The sequence below is a fragment of the Rhinolophus ferrumequinum genome, chromosome 2 (genome assembly GCF_004115265.2).
Source record: "Rhinolophus ferrumequinum isolate MPI-CBG mRhiFer1 chromosome 2, mRhiFer1_v1.p, whole genome shotgun sequence".
Lineage (NCBI taxonomy): Eukaryota > Metazoa > Chordata > Mammalia > Chiroptera > Rhinolophidae > Rhinolophus > Rhinolophus ferrumequinum.
In genome coordinates this window covers 85526665-85545661 of record NC_046285.1, presented here as the reverse complement: position 1 = coordinate 85545661, position 18997 = coordinate 85526665, and the positions used below count along the sequence as shown (strand labels likewise).

General features: G+C 35.9%; 1 protein-coding gene across 33 annotated transcripts in view; it reads left to right on the top strand.

Annotated features, from left to right (window-relative positions):
* Nucleotides 1-18997, top strand: part of MBNL1 (muscleblind like splicing regulator 1) — a 194536-nt gene that overhangs the window by 154818 nt on the left and 20721 nt on the right. For all 33 annotated transcript variants that reach the window (XR_004421154.1, XR_004421159.1, XR_004421156.1 and 30 more), the window contains 2 exons: nucleotides 8319-8519; nucleotides 18590-18847. Coding sequence is in view for 29 of the 33 variants with exons in the window: in XM_033088429.1 (XP_032944320.1) it covers nucleotides 8319-8519; nucleotides 18590-18847 (459 nt within the window). In the remaining 4 variants the exon portion in view is untranslated. The remainder of the gene's footprint in view (nucleotides 1-8318; nucleotides 8520-18589; nucleotides 18848-18997) is intronic.

The window sequence follows — 18997 nt, the reverse complement described above, 5'->3', positions numbered from 1 at the left end:
TTGGCAGAGAGTTCCTCTGAATTGGTCCTTGCGTTTTACTTTCAAGGCCATTTCCAGGGTCATCACATGCATAATTCTGGGACAAACTATAAACAACATTTATGCTCATGGCTTTGAAAAACTAGTAACAAATATGTGTTGTTTATGAAATGACTAAATCACAGATTTTTGAAACCGTTAGAAAAATCACCATGTTTTCTGGGTCTTTGTTGGACAATTCTCAGCTTAGTCAAAGCATTAATTTTCATCAGCACATTCAGGCTCTATGTTAATTTTCCTTGATATGACTAGATTTGAATGTGGAATTACCCTTCTGTTAGAGACATCATGAGGTCATCATCTAAAAATATGCTCTGTGCAGAGTGACGTTTTTGTAATAAGTATAGAAGTCATTTGTATTATTCAATTTTAAAGCATTTGTGGTTTTAATGGGGTAGAGGCTTTAATACGGGAATTTTGCCTGCAAAACCCCACCAGAGACTTTTTGATCCCTTTTGTAGTCAGCCCTGTTTTGAGGAAGATAATGACATGGAGATTCAGAAATCAACGAGATGGTCATAACCAGCTGCCTGCTGGAACTTTAATGCTGGGCCTACAAATAGGGACTATAACAGGGCTGGGAGCAGCCAGCTGACTAATATGGAACAGGCTTGCCACTCAAAGAGAGTAGCCACTGTTACAGATGATAGTGTTTAAGACATGGCGTGAACTTGGATACAAACCAGGTAGTGAGGACATCAAAGGAGATGGTGGTGTGAGCAGATCCAAAATACCAGGAGTATCAGCAGTGTCCAAACAGTCATAGGGCTTGTAGCCACACAGGTGAAGCATCTTCGTTCTCTAAGGGCAACCAGTTTGGCCCCCAAACAATAGCTGGGGAACAGGAAGGGGTCAAGGGGCGAGGCAAGCAAGGTCTGATCAGATTCGGAAGCATCTAATATTGTGTCTGGCATGTAGTAGAAATCAAAAATTGCTTGATAAGTGAAAGAATGAATGAAGGAAGGAGTTTCCCAAACATGAGAATAACAGGCAGAAGTTTATGGTAGTTACGTTCCCCAGTATCCAAAGGAACCAGGAACTGGAGCACAAGACCAAGTAGAGGCTGCAGCATAGAATGGGCACTGAGGTGGATGTGTTTTAGCAGACTTTGAGCAAAGGCAGCCAGGGGCTTCGTGAGGGTGCTGTTGGGACCAGGAAACAGCTATTATGCCACTCAGTTTGGGTTCTCATTTCCTTATACATTTTAAGAGTCCTATAAATTTAAGATTTTTGGAACAAGACACTAGGCTGACTTGGGGAATGCTGGGATTTATAAGAGCGTTTCCTGTTTTTATGGATTTTATTAGATTGTAATGAAACGCACCAAGCCAAAAATCAGAAAGAGGGCTTAATATTTTGGGGACAAATACAATACTCTAGGGGCAATTACTGAACTCAGTTCTTTTTGTGTCATTAATCCTCATAGCCATCCTATAAAGTAGGTAATGTTATCCCAAATTTAAAGATGAAGACTCAGAGTTTCAGAGAGGTTAATTAATATGACTGGCCCTGCTGGCCCTGCTACTGACTAGCTATATAACTTGAAGATAAATGGAAGACCTGTCGTATTTAATTATCCAAATCTAAAAAATAAACCTTTTGGGCTTTTTCCCTAAGTGCAATTTAAAAAAAATTATCTTTACTTTGCCATGCACAATTTGATGCAATGGTCATCTAACGATAATTTATCAAACAACCTAACCAACGGTAGGTTATACCTTGTGGCCCATGACTTGGAGGCATCCGGTCTGTTTCTTTGGTCCATCCCTGAAAGTTGTTTTTCAGAAATACTGTTGATTTCAGGCTGTTGTCATTGCCCCCGAGAAGCTCCGCGTAAGCAGTGTTTGTGCAGAGCTGCGTCTGAGCTCTGGAGTTCCAGTAGAAGTGGCCTCGTATGCCTCTCTCTGTGCTCCCAAAGGTTAGCCTCGGCCATCCATAATTTCTGATGGCAGCTGCCTTTAAGATAAACACACCTAGCTGCCTTGAGGTCCATAACTCATGTTGAATTTCCTGTGTGTTTCATGCATTTAAAGTAGCCTAGGGATAGAGAAATTCCAAGTTACTGTATTTAGCTGAAGTTTTGGGAGCTGCTTTGCTGCCCCTGTCACTTGTCTTCTTCCTTTGCTGCTGCCTCCTGTTCCAAGTATTTGTTGGCAGTTGGATGCTGAAAGCTTTGAAGTCATCATTTGTCACCCTTCCAGGAACACCTAGAATTCTTAAATTGTTTTTTAGTGCTTTACTTTCCAGTTTATCCAGCTAGTGGTTGAGATAAGGCCATTTCATCCCAGAGTGTTTCTGGTAAAATATTTCCAAGTCAGTCACCCTGAATCATATTTTATACATTTCATCCATCCTGCCCTTCTTCTTGCCTGTTTCAGTCAAGGAGCCTGCACTTGAGAATGGGCCTTGAATCTCAGGGACTGTCACATTTGTTGATACTTTTCTGTTTGGAGGGCTAGAAGTGAGTCTTTCTATCTTTTTTCCTTTTTCTTTATTTTTTAAAATTTTTATTAAAGTATAGCTAACATGCAATATAATATTAGTTTCAAGTGCACACCACAGTTATTCAACATTTATGTACCTAAAGAGGTGATCACCATGATAGGTCCAGCAACCATCTGACACTGTACCACACTATCACAATATTATTGACTATATTCCCTATACTGTATAATACATTACATCCCCATGAATTATTTGTTTACTGTGTCTTCTTTATTTAAATGTTTATTATTTCAGGAAAACTGTATCCAAGGATAAAGTGAAATTAAGAATAAAGCAAATGTTCATTCAATTTGCCTAGCCAGCAAATCAGTCTAGAAACAGAGTTGAAAACAGTATTTCTTTTATTGTAGTCATGTGCTACCTTTCTAGAAAAAAATACATTGAAATGTGAATTTGTTGACAACTCCCATTAGCTTTGAACTCTATGTTTATATTCAATAATTGTTTACGGAGACTGTAGCTCAAGTATGGGGTTGTGCCTTCCAGAAATCTGGTTTCATACATCTTGATTGTGCTGTTATTTAAAACAAAAAGCTTTGTTTTCTCACTACTTGCAAGTTTAACCTTCACAGACAGACACACACACACACACACACATACAAACACGCACACACACACACACACACACACAGAAAATCTAGACAAATCTGACTTTATGTTCTGTAAATCTCAGCAGATACCAATTATATATTATTTGTTATATGTACTCCCTTTATTTTATTAAAAATTGCCACCATTGTTTGTAAAATAAACACTGTTTCACATAGTGTTTTAAAATAAATTAGGACCCCTATGATATTTGCCACATTACAGCATGGTAACATGGTAACTCAGAAATTTCAGTATCAAAAATTGCAAAACAAAAATAAAAGAAATCACAGTTTTTAAATAAGCATACTAGAGAAATTAATAATAAAATTTTGAGGTAAAGAGAGGAAATAACATTAAATTTCTTTTTAAATGTTCAACTATATTGCTAGAAAACACTTAATGCATTTGCTAGTTTCTGTGGCAGAGAAAAACAGTGAGCAAGCAAAGCTATTAATGTATTTGTTAAACAAATGTTTGTGGAGGACCTGTATAGATGCCAATTACAGGATAGATACAAAATTAACAAACGAGATCACAAGACTGCCCTGCAGTCTAGTTCCAGTAGAAGAGATGATCAAGAAAACACACGTAATGGTCAACGCTGACTTTAAGTGATGAGGAGTTCTAGGAGAACAGAGGGCCTGTTTATGGGGTGGGGAGGTGTGAGTGGATTAGGGGAAACTTCAGCCGAAGAGTCCTGATTCTTAAAGCATGATTAGGCATTCAATGGAAGAGCTGGGCAGTAGCAGCCTTCAATGTGGAGGGAAGCCGTGTTCAAAAGAGAGTCATAAGAGAACATGTCTTCTTAGAGACCTCATTTAGAATCAGAAAACTGAACCTATTCCTGTTTTAAAATAGTAGAAGGCCATGTATCGTGTGAACTTGGAATCAACCAGAAACTTTTCATAAGATACTTCTTGCCTACTTTCCCCAGAGATTATGATGAGAGGGGAGTGGCAAGGCATTCGGGGTTTAAAGTTCTCTAAATGGACAGCCAGCACTGAGAACCACTGGCTTCAGAACCACCTGGAATCAGACACAGCTATGTCTACATTCTAGGTCTTCCATGCTTTGGTGACTATGGACACATAATCTCTGTGAGCCCTTTTCCTTAGCTGCAAAATGGGACTTACAATACGCACCTGCCAAGGCTGTGATTCATTTACAATTCATGCATTCATTCACTCACTCAAGCATTTATTCACTGTATACAGGGGGTGCCAAAAAAATGTATACACACGACTTGTATTCATCTTTTGTTATATCAGTATATATTGAGTATTCCAATTTTAATACAGTTTTTTTCCTTAAATGTGTATACATTTTTTTTTTTGGCACCCTCTGTATTTATGGAGCACCTACCATATGGCAGGCATCATCCTGAGTGCTGCAGATTTAGCAGTGTACTGAGCAGATATTCAGCCTCCCCTCTTAAAACAAAAGCAATGGAGTTTTTGCTTGTGATGGCCCCCTGGCGTTTATACTCTACCGTTACGAGGATTAAATGTAGTAACGTAGGTAAAGCACTTAGCACAATGCTTGGCACACAATAAATAGAAGGAATTATGCTAATAATCATGTTTGCACACATTTAACTAGTGTCGTAATATGAAATTGAATAACATTTTCATTTATAATAAGCCTCATTACCTTAATGGAATCAGAATGTCTCATTTAAAAACAAACAAATGATGGGCTCATAAAAACACCAGCATTAGTAAGCTTGCAATTTGTTTTTCTCTACTGAGGATGTTCTCTACTGGCAAAAGACAATAAGAAGCTCACCTTCCTTTTGCCTTCCGGGAACCAAGATGTCTGTAAATCATTATTACAAGGAAGCAGTCAGTATCAAATGTACCGATTATGTAGTTACACATTACCCTGTGGATACTTCAGACTAAATAGGGTACCACTTATAATACCATTGCGTTCATAGCCGTCCTTGCGATTCTGCTGAATCCTCTGCAGGATGGCCTTTGGAATGGAGTGTCGGCAGTGCACCAGTTCAAGTGTTTACTAATCCGATTAGGGCACTCTGGTGGGGCCAGCAGGGACCTGCCTCCCACAAGGTGCTCTTCAAAAAAGGGTTGTAACCAAGTCACAGAAACTCAAAAGAAATGAAGGAATGTACTTTTTCTTTTGGCAGCTTTTGGAATCAAGTTTCAAAGCATAGAGCTATTATTATTGATTGCCTGCCTGTTTAGCAAATAGCTCTACTTATCTCGAGAAGGAACAATTTGAGATAATGCTTGTTGAATAGTTGATGTTTCAGATTTTTAAAAGCTGCTACAGAATGTACAGGGGGACAATGCCCTAAAATTCTTCAAATTTGAATATTCTCAGCTAAATTGATTGGCTCCGACAATCGATTCACAGGACAACTCTATAGAAACAATCCAGTGGGGAAATTGTTGCCAGTTAATAAAATCCATATTTTTATCTAATGGGAGTATTATTTTTTATGTAATATGCAATTGCTGTTTCAGATGCATTATAGATTATATATGTATTTTACTCAATGAGATTTAACAAAACTGAATTTTATTGCCCACTGGTTTTATTTTTCTTAAAATACAAACACTTTTCTTGCCTCCAAATAAGCTGGTAAATTTGACCTGTGCTTCTTAATGATTATAGTAGATTGTGTACAGGGATATAAACATCTCAATAACTTTCTGAAGTACACATTAGAAATGTACTATCTGGAAATACTTGTTAATTTATAGCAATAGAATACAAACAGGAATGATATTACCTGGCTTCTCTGTATTCTAAACTAGTCTTTTAGTCTTCGATGCTAAATTTTCTATAATTCTTACATATCTAATAAAAAAATAGACTGCTGGTCTGGCTGAAATTTCACATACTGGATCTGAGACTATATAACAATATCAGTGTTACCTGAATATTTCTGAGTAGAAATCCAAGTTCCGCATACATTCACTGTGCAGGTCAGTCACCCCTGTTATGCTGCAGCCTTGGCAGACAGGAGACAGTGGAGCAGCATAAAATCAGCTACTATTCAAGTAACTGGTGGGCAGAGATTGCCCTGGGCCGCAGTTTCTGTCAGGTTATGAGTTGTTAATATCTGGAACGCTTGGATAGGTTCTTGTTGTCAGAGGGTCTGCTTTGTCCAGGGAGGGTCCTGGGGCTGGGAAGTATTACTTCAGGCCACTTCATCAGGCAAGAGCCATCAACCTGGCAGGGCAACTAACCATGGCATTTAAAACAATATTCGGGAGGCATAATTATTTTAACTTGAAAGTATCAGTGGCATCTATCTATGATACATTGTTTCTTCTCCCAAGTGCATCAAATTATATATTAAATATTCTACTTTCCACAGTCTTCTTAGTAAGACTGTGTATACTAGCTGCAAAGATTTTGTCCTAAAATGGTTTGTGAGGTCAAGAGAACAGTGCATCCCTAGGACAGAGATTTTCAACCTCAGCTCTATGGACATTTGGGGCTGGATCAGTCTTTGTTGAGGGGGATGTCCCGTGTGTTGTAGGACGCTTAGCAGCATCCCTGGGCTCTTACCCATTAGATGCTATAGTACTTCCCAGCTGTGACAACCAAAAATGTCTTTACACATTACCAAATGTCCCCTGTGAGGCAAAATCACAGTTGAGAATCACTGCCCTAAGAAAAAGGGAGTAGTTGAATTCCGTTTTACTCTTACAAATACAGGATAAGTCAGGGCCAAACTAGATAAAGGAAATATTTTGTAGTGTTATTTTTAAACATACTTCTTTTGAGCTATAAGAATTACTTTTGTAATATGCATCTTAATTGCATGAAACTTTGCTCCAAAGTTCTTGTGAATACTGTATATACTTGGGATCATTCAACTTCTCAGACCTCTCAGAGGGAAGAATTAGCTACATTCTAATGTCCCTTCTCTTAGGTTGGTGCAAAAATAATTGTGGTTTAAAAGGTTAAAAATTGCAAAAACCGCAATTACTTTTGCACCAACCAATATTCTAAAACAAATTTCTGTGATTCTATTCCTTACCACTGGGTAAAGAAAATGAATTGTTAAAATTACCTTAAAGAATGGGATCCATTTTGTCCATTAGTAGTTTTTTTTTGTGTGTGTGTTTTTTAATTAAAGTTTATTGGGGTGTTGTCCAGTTTTGTGTGTGTGTTTGGAGACAAGTATTCTTACACAAAGCATTAATCTTCAAGAATTGGAACTCCGTTGAATTAGGAAGTTGAAAATATATCACCGATGTAATGAAAAATTGTTGTGTTGGGTTATGTTTTTAAAACCAGAAAAGCAAATTGTCAGAGTAGATTTCAGATAAATTATTTAATTCTATCAACAACAGATCTATTTCCTGATAAGCAAATTTTCATATCAACAAATAGAAACCATTCTCGTATATCCATGAAAGCATTTCTGGCAGAAATTCTATCTGGTAGCATTTTCTTCGGTGCTTCCGTATGTATCCCCTTAAACAATCACATAACATTTCCTTCGAAGTGTTGTTTCAGACTTCATATTTCAGAATGGTGTCTCCCTAGTAAGGTGAATTTGTTGTTAAATATTTCACAAGGGTGTGATAGGCTGGTGGAACCTTTATAATTGCCCCCAGAAAACCCTGCAACCAGTGAATATTCCAAACACTTTGTCTTCTGTGCTCAAAAGGAATGGTGTCATCATCACCTTTCACATATCCCAGGAGGTTTATTCACAGTTTGCATTGACTGTGAAACTCAGTTACCCATTGAGAGTTCTGCTTTGTTTATTCCAGATAATAGGACACTTGCAACCTATTAACAGTTGTAAACGGATCTTTCAAGTACATATGACACAGCAATTATGACATGTATTTCTTAGACAAGTTTCTAGGATTACATCAAAGATGAAGGTTAGGTAGCCACAGAAAGTTTCTGTATTGAATAGTTATCTAATGTTCGTAAAGAAATTGCAAGTATTATAGACCCCAAGCTTCAAAATTCCAGTGGAAAATGTAATGATATGTTACCTATTATATTATAGAAAAACATTGATTTGATGATGCTTTTTAAAGAAACATCCTTATCCTGAATTGAGAATAAATAAACACACAATTAAGTGGGGGAAGGAAGGAAGAATAGATTGTGGGTGGATGGAATAATATATATCAACTTGAACCAAAACCTGCGTATTAAATTTTGCTTTTTACTTTATTTTTCAGCCAATGTTTTCAGTTGCACCAAGCTTAGCCACCAATGCATCAGCAGCCTTTAATCCCTACCTGGGACCTGTTTCTCCAAGCCTGGTTCCAGCAGAAATCTTGCCGACCGCACCCATGTTGGTTACAGGGAACCCCGGGGTCCCTGTACCTGCAGCTGCTGCAGCTGCTGCACAGAAATTAATGCGGACAGACAGACTTGAGGTAGGAATGATTAGCTGGTTTCTTTATGTACTGTATTTAATTTGCAAAATGTGCTGTTTCTTTGTTTATTTGTTCCATGCCCATAGAAGTTAAAAAATAAAAAAAATAAATAAAAAGAAAAATTCAAAGCAGAGATTTGGTTTAGTGTTTGGAGCATTTTACTAGAATATAGGTGTGCTGTTCTTGATGAATGTAACGTTTATTAAAAAACCATAACATCCCTTTGTAGGATACTGGATAAGGTCTTGAACTTTGGGATCAGGTTGCCTGTGCCTCAGTTTCTGCATCTGTAAGATGGAGATAGTAAAGGCACTTACCTCAGAGTGTTAGAAGCATGTCTGGCACCCAGCAAATGCTTCCTGAATGTTCATTGCTGTTAAGAGCAACAAATTGCCTCAATCCACTGATATTTGTTCTCATAAAGATGTTGTTTAGTTACTACTATCAATAACACATTTTAAAATGTTTTACTGCAGATTGCATCATAAGCCTCATCATATTTTGGTTGGAATAGCAAGGCTGCTTTGTTCCTGAAATGTTCTCTTCTAAACGTTTTTTAACTGGAAATTGTGTGATGCTCCAAATCCTAGAGTCAAGGATGGTCAGATGTATGTGCTTTGCTGTTGCTACACGAAAAGGAAATTAAAGATATAAATCTTATGTTGAAGTTATTGTCCAGAGTTTCAGCATGGCTGTAAATTAATGGATTTGGTAAAGCATAGAAGGAGGGGGAAATGGCAACATTACCGTACATTGGAGCTCTAAAACCTAGCATTGGTGTCCAACAAAAGAACAAAACGACCTTTCCCTCTTTTCCTTGGTTAGGATGAGGTAATACTTAGTGCTGAGAAGTTTTGCCTGTGTTAATTGCTAAGAAAGTGGCAAGATAAGGCTGTTGTGTGAGCATTATTGACACTAATAATTTATCAATTTAGCAGAAATTTATTTAATAAACACCAGTTTCCTGTTTATTAAGTTTCATTGCATGCATTACAGAGGATCTCAGATTTCCGCAAAGTTATAACTTGCTACCACCTTTTTGATGGTAATAACAATAGATGATATTTATTGGATATTTACTATCTACCAAACAGAGAGTCAACCCTTCACATGCATCACACATTTAATCCTCAAAACAATCTTAGGAGGACGATACTATCATTAACTCCATTATACAGGGCAATAAATTGAGGAAAGAGACGTGACAAAATTTACTCAAGGTCGCAAAGGTAGGATATTCCAGAGGCGTATGAACTCAGAAATCCATTCCCATTGCATTATTCTCCCATTCCCATACAGGTGATAATACAAAGGGAGGCAGAAATATTGGCTCCTGTATAGTCTTATAAGTTTGTGTTTTGTTGTTTTAGGCTTATTTCTTACCTTTCCTTGAACATTTTGGAAAAAGCTGCTAATTAAGAAATTACCATAAGTACAACTCAGGAGAGACATTGAGGCCTAGTTCCATGCCTGCCATGGACCAAGGACTCTGCCGTAACCTTGACTTGTGGGTGGTTTGTCATTGTACAGTTGTACTTGTTCATTAAGAAACTGATGCTGTTTGCAGATAAATGAGGAAATTTAAGAAATTTTGAATATTTAAAAAACAATCAGATGCTCAATATGTGAGTTACCTACTCCACCCTCAACCTTTCTGAAGCAAACCCTGGGTTCATAATGCATAATTGTTGATTGATTAATGGGAACCAAATAGGCATTCTGAGATGAATGTCAGTGGATTAATTATTAATAGGACATGATATTCAAAAAGCTGAGAAAAATCTCTATTTAAATCTCTTTAAAGCAATCTCTTTAAAAGGCTGAGCTGTGTGGTCAGAACTCTTCTAAATGAATGCTCCCACTATTTTAGGCCGTCTGGAATTGATTATATTTTTGTATAGTGTTTAATTCAAGTGAAGGCTTTTGTCATTTGGTTCTATTTTTCTTTTGTGAGGAATTCCTTCGTGTATTTTGTCTGTTTTATTTGCTGCAGTCACAACAAATGGCTACTGCTGCATTGACTGTTGTTTCCATTTAGCCTGGATTCCACTTGTCTAGATGCCTCATGGTAGGACAGCTTCCTATCTTATTCTTGTTAACTGGATCTGATCCAATGTCACAGTTACAACCTGTTTGGATGTTACAATGTGAAGCTAAGGAGCATGTTTTCCTGCTCCGTGCTTGTGTCTTCAGGTTATATCCTCTCATGCAAATTGCACTGCAGACTGGAGTCTAAAAGACATGGCAATAAGTGCACACGCTTATTTACTAATTGGCCACATGGTTAGTGATTTGGGGTTTAAATGTGCACTCTCTTTTTTCCTTATGGAACTCTGAAGTACATTTTTGAAATTTGAGTTCCTTTGGAAGTGAAAAAAAATTTAAATCAGTTAAAATATTAGCCAATTTTTATTGCCATTTCTTTCTGTCTTTTTGTTACAACTTGTTAGACAATAAAGAAATTAAAAAATACCATAGATTATCAACCTTGTAGTTCTTACATAATTGCTTAGAAGAACTGACATGTATTTATAACACCCAATGTGATACTACAAAAAATGTTAAATTGGAAAATGGAAATCCACAGATTAGTACTAGTGAGATTGCTAATTAGGTGAGTAAGCTTGGATCAAGTTTCGCATGTTATCTGAAGTTCATATTCCACAATATAAAGTTAGGGGATTGTACCAGATAATCTCTAAAATCACTTCCAGTTAGAATATTCTAGTGACGTTTAGGCCATTTTCTTGCTTTTAATGCTAGGCACAAGCTACTGAAAAGTTTATTAAATACATATATATGTTATATATGTATAATATAATATGTATGTATTATATCTATATATTTAATATATATGTAAAACACACATATTCATATTTTTGTTGGATATTTTTTAAAAGACTTTGTAGCCACGTACTCTCTATACTGTAAAATTCAGTTTTCATAGTTTTCTCTAACAAGGAGGAAATATCTTAAATATGGGTCACAGTGGCCTTTAAAATTCCATTCTGTGACCTTGAGATGCCTTTCTGTAATTTCCAAGCAGCAGTTTATTTTCAGTGATTATTTCAAGAAATTGTTAAAATCTGTAGGTACCAGAAAGGACTGAGGTTTTGATCATGTCCCTGCTCCATTATGAAGAGTTGGTAATTAAAGAAACCATTGTTTGACTTACTGTCAAGTAACAGTAATTTTTTATCGTGCAAAAAGGATCCATGAATGCATTCATTCTCTCATTTATTCAACAATATCCAATGGAGAACTATTGAACATCTTTCAAGTAAAAAGTGTTCGGAGGGATATCTTTGAAATCTCTTAATTGCTATATTTATCGATAACAAGAAAAAGTCCACATCAGAATAGTGCCAAGCTCATGAATGATGCCCAGCAATTTGTCCAATGAATAAATGAGCCAATCAATCAATCAATCAGTCAGTCAGTTAATCACAAAAATTCATGCTCTTCCTCCAAGTGTAGGGTAATCCAACAGAGGAGTTAAAACATGACAAATTCTTAGCATTTATTAACATTCTCCTTGGGAACATGTTTTTGAGCATTCCAACTGCAAAATAGGATATCTTATTCGCGCCCCTAGTCCTAGAGCAATGGTTTTTAAGCTTTAATGTGATTAGAATCACTTGGGATGATTATTTAAAATGTAGGGCCTCGTCTGCGAAAACTGATTCACAAGGTCTTCAGTGGCACTCAGGAGTCTCTGTCACAGATCTGCCAGGCAATTCTAAATGCTGAGTCTATAACACACGTCCTCCAGAGGATGCCAGCATCTCCACTGTAAGTCTCAGCTTTTCATCAGTTACCTCGTGTACAGTTATTTGTACTGCCTCCCCCGTTCACTTATCCTACATTTTAAGTTGCTGAGAACACAATGAATAACATAATAAAATGCTTAGGTAAATGATGATTATGAACGATAACTTACACAACATAATAGCATTAATCAAACAAAAGACAAACCAATGGCCACCTATTTCAGATGCTGATGAAGGTAAAAGATTGCCATTTGGTTAACAGTATCATTTGTATGTCAACAGTCTATATGAGAAAAACATACAGAGTAATTCCAGGAAAGGTGGGCAAGCCACTTGACTTCTGATATCTTCAGTTAGAGATTGTTTTAAAATAAATTATTCTTGTGCCGAAAAGTTTTATTCTGCTGAGGCAATCATGACACAGGTTTCTAATCCAGTAGCCACTGGCTACTGGATGCTTGTACTACATATTGCAACAGAAGATTCTAGTGACTATCATAATTTTTATATGATTAGAAGTATGACACCTATTGACTAAACAAAAAAGAAAATATAAAACTATTTGAGGATTAAAGGAACAGTGAAAGGCATGCCTAGGTTGGGATTTTTATAGGAGTTTAATGGATTTGGCATGATCAATTGAATATAAAAGACATTAAAGATTAGAAAAGCAGATGCTTTTAATAACATAAGAAAGGCTTATTTATTGATAGGATTATTTTAATTTTGTATTTCTGCAGGGAACATTTGAGTACTACTTGTATGATACTTTAATTTCCTTTGGAAAATTACCAAGGAGTTTTGTATGCACAAGTTTATATAGCTTAAAAATATTTTTTAAAATCTGGAATAAGGCTTTAAAATGGTTCTTTAAAATGTAACCACATCCCCATTTAAAACATCTAATGTACTATGTCTGTATCAGTTCTTACTCATGTGATTAGTTTGAGTTTTGTTTTGGAGATAGATGACAGAGTTGCAAATTGTTTAAAATAAGGTAATTACTGATCTTGGTTTGGTCACTCATTTTTGTTCTTCCACTTATTTCGTCACCCAAATTAAACCTAAAATTCCCATATCTTTGCCATTATTGAGAAAGAGTAATGATAGTAACCATAGATTTGAGCATTTTGGCATATGGAAGAAATTATTTCATAGTTGTTTGTGTCTTCCTGTCCTGTTGGTTTGCACATTTGTTCATAGGAATGAATAAATGAAAACCTAGCAGTAGATCTAATGGGAAATTTTCTTTAGTTGGTCATTCCTATATATTCAGATTTGATTTTTTTTTTAATCACAGGAGGTCAAGGGACAAATTCTTAGCTGTATCATCTATAGAAATATGCTTGTGTTCTCTGACCTGATGGTAATGATGACTTCTGCCTTTTAGAGTTCAAAGAAAAATTCCATTTGATCTTAACAGAAATCCTCTGAGATAGCTTAAAGAGGTGTCTTTTTCTTCTTTTCTTTAAAGAGAAAAAGAAGGCTCAATTATTAGATAACAGACTGAAACTAGATATCACATCCTGAGATATTTATCTGGGAAATTTAATTGTAAAATCAATTAACTAAGATCATTTCCCCAAATCACCAAAATTTTAAAATGTGGAAATTTAAATCCTTGGAATTGAAAGTACAGACAATGTCTTCTTTTTAAATTACATACACCCATGTATAGCCATGACCAGGAATGCTGTGGATACTTTGATAGAATCATCTATTATCCAATATTCCTTTTTTAAAGTGTTATGTTAGCTCAGGCATAATTCAAAGTCAAGTCTACAATGCTTATTGTTGAACAACAAGTATGTATATGTCTTTGAATACGCTCCTTATTATTGGTCATTAGGTTTAAATTGACTTCCCAAAATATTTAAATGGACTGACCCCTGTTATAACTAGCTTTCTCTTCCTGCTTTTGGATGGTATTCTTTAAAGATAAGAGTTAGATGTGGTGAGCACAAAGCATAGTAAAGGAATCTTTCTTCAAAGAACATGAAAATGACTGACAAGTCTTGAATAAGTTCAAACATTGACATTAGTTTCCTTAGAATTTCAGTGCCTTAACTTGCAGAGCATTGCTACTTATAAAACCTATTATTATTTTGACCAGTTTGAAATAAGGGGGTGCCAAAAAAATGTATATACATGACTTGTATTCATCTTTTGTTATCGGTATATATTGAGTGTTACAAGTTTAGCACAGTTTTTTCTTTTCTTAAAATACGTATACATTTTTTGGCACCCTCTGTATGTTTGTCATGTTTATAACAATCAGAGATCCAATAACACAACTCTAGTTTAAGCAGATGTGTATGGTATGTTTTAAGCTATCTGTATGTTTTCTTATTCAGTATTCTTGATTCCATACCTATTAAGTGTAGGAACTAGAACCCACAATGGCTGATTCTGAACTCTCTCTTCCTTCTGCTGTACCACTGTTATTTAATTAACAACAGAAGCTTTATGTAGAATTAATTCACATTTCTTTGGGAAGTTTTTCTGATTACTTTTTTCTTTTGATTATTTCTTTATTCCATAGATGTTTTTCTGGAAATGGAGCACTGAAGTGTTTTCAGTGAATATCTTCATTGAAATGATGGCTTTTACTGTAAAAGCAACCTCTTACCCATCTTGTATGAAAGCATATAAAACTTACCTAATTTACATAATGAGTCCTACTTTGTAATACTTAGAGAGTAACAGACTCAACAGACATTCTTCTTGGTTGAAATATATTGTATGTTAAGCTGAATGGATAGAATTATTTTAATACAGGTTTGAAAACCACCTATCAAACTATAAAAAGTAGTTATGTTTGTTGATCCTCTTAATGCCATTTCTTTACATTTATTCTTATAAAATGATCCAAAAATGCCAATAGTTATGAATATATTCTTTGCAATGTTTTTGGTATTTGGGAATATTGGGAATTATCGATATTATACTCATCTACTTGATGGAATTTGATGCAGCCATTAAAAATGATCACTCTGGACATACTTAGTAAAATGAAAAGTACTTATGCTACATTGTTGAATAAAAACAGGTCACCAAATAGAAGCTATACAATAATTACAACTATTTGAAAAATGTGTGCATGCAGAAGACTAGATGAGACTAGGAAAAAGCCATACTGTTATTAGGAGTTTCAAATTTAATTTTACCTTCTGTGTTCCAGATTTTCTGTATAAGAAATCGTGCTATTTCTGATCCTGATTTGAATTATGAGATCAAATTGGTTGAAATTATATCCATCAGTTATCATTTGCTAATACATATCCAGAAGATTTCTTTTGGGGACCAGTATAGTCTATATAAAGTTTTCTTGAGTTTATCAGACAAACCAGGCCAATCCCATATTCAGTTGTCATTGGATAGATCTTGAAGGGTTAGATCCTGTTTCACTGATGGTGCTTATTAAAGAAAAATGTGTTTTAAAAGCTTTGGGAAGTTTTTTCTGTTTCAGTAGGTACCGACAACCCAGATGCACATTTAATGCTTTTCCAGCCCCTGTGGCCTATAGCTCTCACCAGTACAAGTTTTCATAAGAGATTTTCTATTTCGTCTTTATTTTTTCAGAGACAAGGATAATGGGAGATCAGCTATTTCAGTATATTTCTTTTTCATTCCCCATGTCAGGAGAAACCTTGCACTGGTTGGGAGGGAGCAGTCAAAAAATGCGTATCATGCAAAAGAAGTTAACAAAATTCTTTGAACCTCAGAAAAGGCTGGCTTCAGAACAAATTCTAAGCTAATTGCGAGTTATCAGCTCTGCTTAAATATTTTTAGAATTCTCTCTGAATACATCCTGGAAGAGAGTAAAGAGTACAGGATAATAAACCATTACCATAAACCTATCCAATAAATAAACCTATACAACAAAAGTTATACCAACTGCACACACTTGCATAAAGCAAATGGAGAGGGATGAGAAGATATCTTAGCATGACCGTTTTTGTGTAATTCGAATTTAAGTTCACATCACTGAAAATAAAAAGAATGTTGAAATAGAGAAGTAAGAAGTCACAATCAGCCCAAACTCAGATTATATTTTGGGAGAGCGATGCTCAAATCTCTGACACCCGCACTGGCATAATGGTTTTTGGAAAATAGCAAATCTTTGATTTCCATAGCTATTAAAGGTCCTACAACTAGATTACCTTTAGACAGATCACCTTTCTCGTCAGTGTGGCAAAGAGTAAGGTAAACTGAAAAATAGAGTGTTAGTTCACCTGCTGCCCGTTTCTCTGTGAGCACTTTCGAAGAAGCACAAATGACTGACAAGCTAACGGCAGTCGGGTGAGATCACATAGTTTCCTGTTGGATGAGGCTGCATTGACCGATTTGCTTAAACAGAAAAGTAGCCTTTTTATTACAGTATAAACTTAGCATCAATTTCATATATATACATGAAAAGTTTTTATTTTCAGGGAAGTGTGTCTGTCTTCCTGTCTATGTTGATGAGCCTAATTTAGTAAGTGTTGGTTAGGGCCTGGGGATTTGACGTTTAGAAAGCTCCCCGATTGATTCTTATGTTCAGCTGGAGTAAAGGACACTTGTTCTGGATAGCAGCGTAATGATTTTTGCGTTTCAAATTACAACCTCCTGGTTATCCTTGTTTTCTTTTGTTCAAGAAGATACCTGCAATGGAAAAAAATATATAGGGTCATCTGTAACTTCCTAAGTCATTTTTGTATTCTTAATGTCTCTCCGACTATCTGGCACACAGTAGTTATTCAATAAATTTTTAAAATTAAATAAATTGAATGAGGTGATGAATACAGGTAGCCCATTAGTATGCATGGAGAATACAAAGCTTTATCTAATAAGTTCGAGGTTTCCAAATAGCGCAAGATGTCTTTTATAATATTCTAGTTAAGATACCGCATGACATAAATTATACAGTTCTTTTTAAAGGAAGCACTTTCCTCAATAATGGGGTATGACTATAATGAGGAAAACAGCTAGAATTAAATGTGATAATTTTATGTACACAAATCCAAGAAAACCGTTGCTTTTTAAATAATAAGAGGATTCCCATTTCTCTTTCTTGCTGAACTCCAAAATAAAGTGCTCGGGGTCTGTACTCATTTGCTCAGTTTGTGAAAAGATACGTGAAAAATAAAAACTCTTTCCTTGAAGCCTGAAGTAGAAACATGAAAATATTAAAAGGATATTCCATTGTTTTAGATGGCCCTCTTGTGGTAAAAAGGTCAAACTATCCCAAATGAAGACAGTTCTGGAAACCTGATAGGAGCAGGCACCATTTAATAGAGTGAAAATTGAGCAGATGAATGCAAAATAATCCATTTCACCTTTCCTCCATGGCCCCCATGGCAAAATTAACAGATATAAAACAGACTATAACAAAAACTAATCTTTCTATCTGCTTTATGTAGCTACCAAGTAAATGTCTAATGATCAAAGGAAAAAAAAAAGGCTCCTGAAGACATTTTACTAAAAAGCCATCAAATTTTACTTTTTACACCTTCACTTAGAAATAATTTCCAATTAGCACAAAAGTTGCAAAAATAGAACCAAGAGTTCCTGCCTGTTCTTCACCCAATTTACCTAAATATTAACATCTTAACATAACCGTAGGGTCACTTACAAAACCAGAAAATTAGCGTTGATATACTTCTATCAGCCAATCTACAAAGCTTGATCAAATTTCACCATTTGCCTTATCGGCAGCCTTTGTCTGACACCAGAGTTGTCAGGTCTGTGACAATGCCTCAGTTTGTCTTTCGTGAACTTGACACTTTGGAGCAGTACTGATCAGTTCTTGTAACACATTCTTCCATTTGTTTGTTTGATGTTGCCTCATGATTAAATTCCGGTTATACATTCTCAGCAGTAATACAAGTAAAGGGATGTTGTGCCCTTTTTTCAGTGCATCCTAAAAATAGGTACATGATGTCATTGTGTCTTGGTACTGGTAATGTTAACTTCGATCACCAGGTTAAAGGGGTGTTTGCCAGATTTCCTCGCTCTGAAGTTACTATTTTTCCCTGGGTAATTAATAAATACATCAACACACTTTTTGAGATTCAATATTTTACCAAATTAGTATCACAAAAAGGCTTTTTCTGGCTCATAAACAGTTTACTGAAATGGGATTATAATTTGTATACCCCAAGTAGGAATTTTTAAGATATTTTGTGTTTTGTTTGCAAATTATCTTTTCCTTTTTCATCTGTAGCTGTCTTTCCCCACTCCTGTACTTGAAGTAAAATGCTTCTGAAAGATTCTACTTGTTTCTGTTGACTGACCCCCATGCACTTAATGACTTTGTAGGTATGTCGAGAGTACCAGCGTGGCAATTGCAACAGAGGAGAAAATGATTGTCGGTTTGCTCATCCTGCCGACAGCACAATGATTGACACCAATGACAACACGGTCACCGTGTGTATGGATTACATCAAAGGGAGATGCTCTCGGGAAAAGTGCAAATACTTTCATCCTCCCGCACATCTGCAAGCCAAGATCAAGGCTGCCCAATACCAGGTCAACCAGGCTGCAGCAGCACAGGCTGCAGCCACCGCAGCTGCCATGGTGAGTAGGCGTCAGTTGCCTCCTTGCTAGCCATCCAAAAAGCAAAATGAACAAGTATCTCTGACTACAAGCTCTTCATTTATTAACTTTTTTTTTTTTTTTTTTTTTTTTTTTGCTGAAGATATGTTTGTTCAGGTATCCCAGACAATA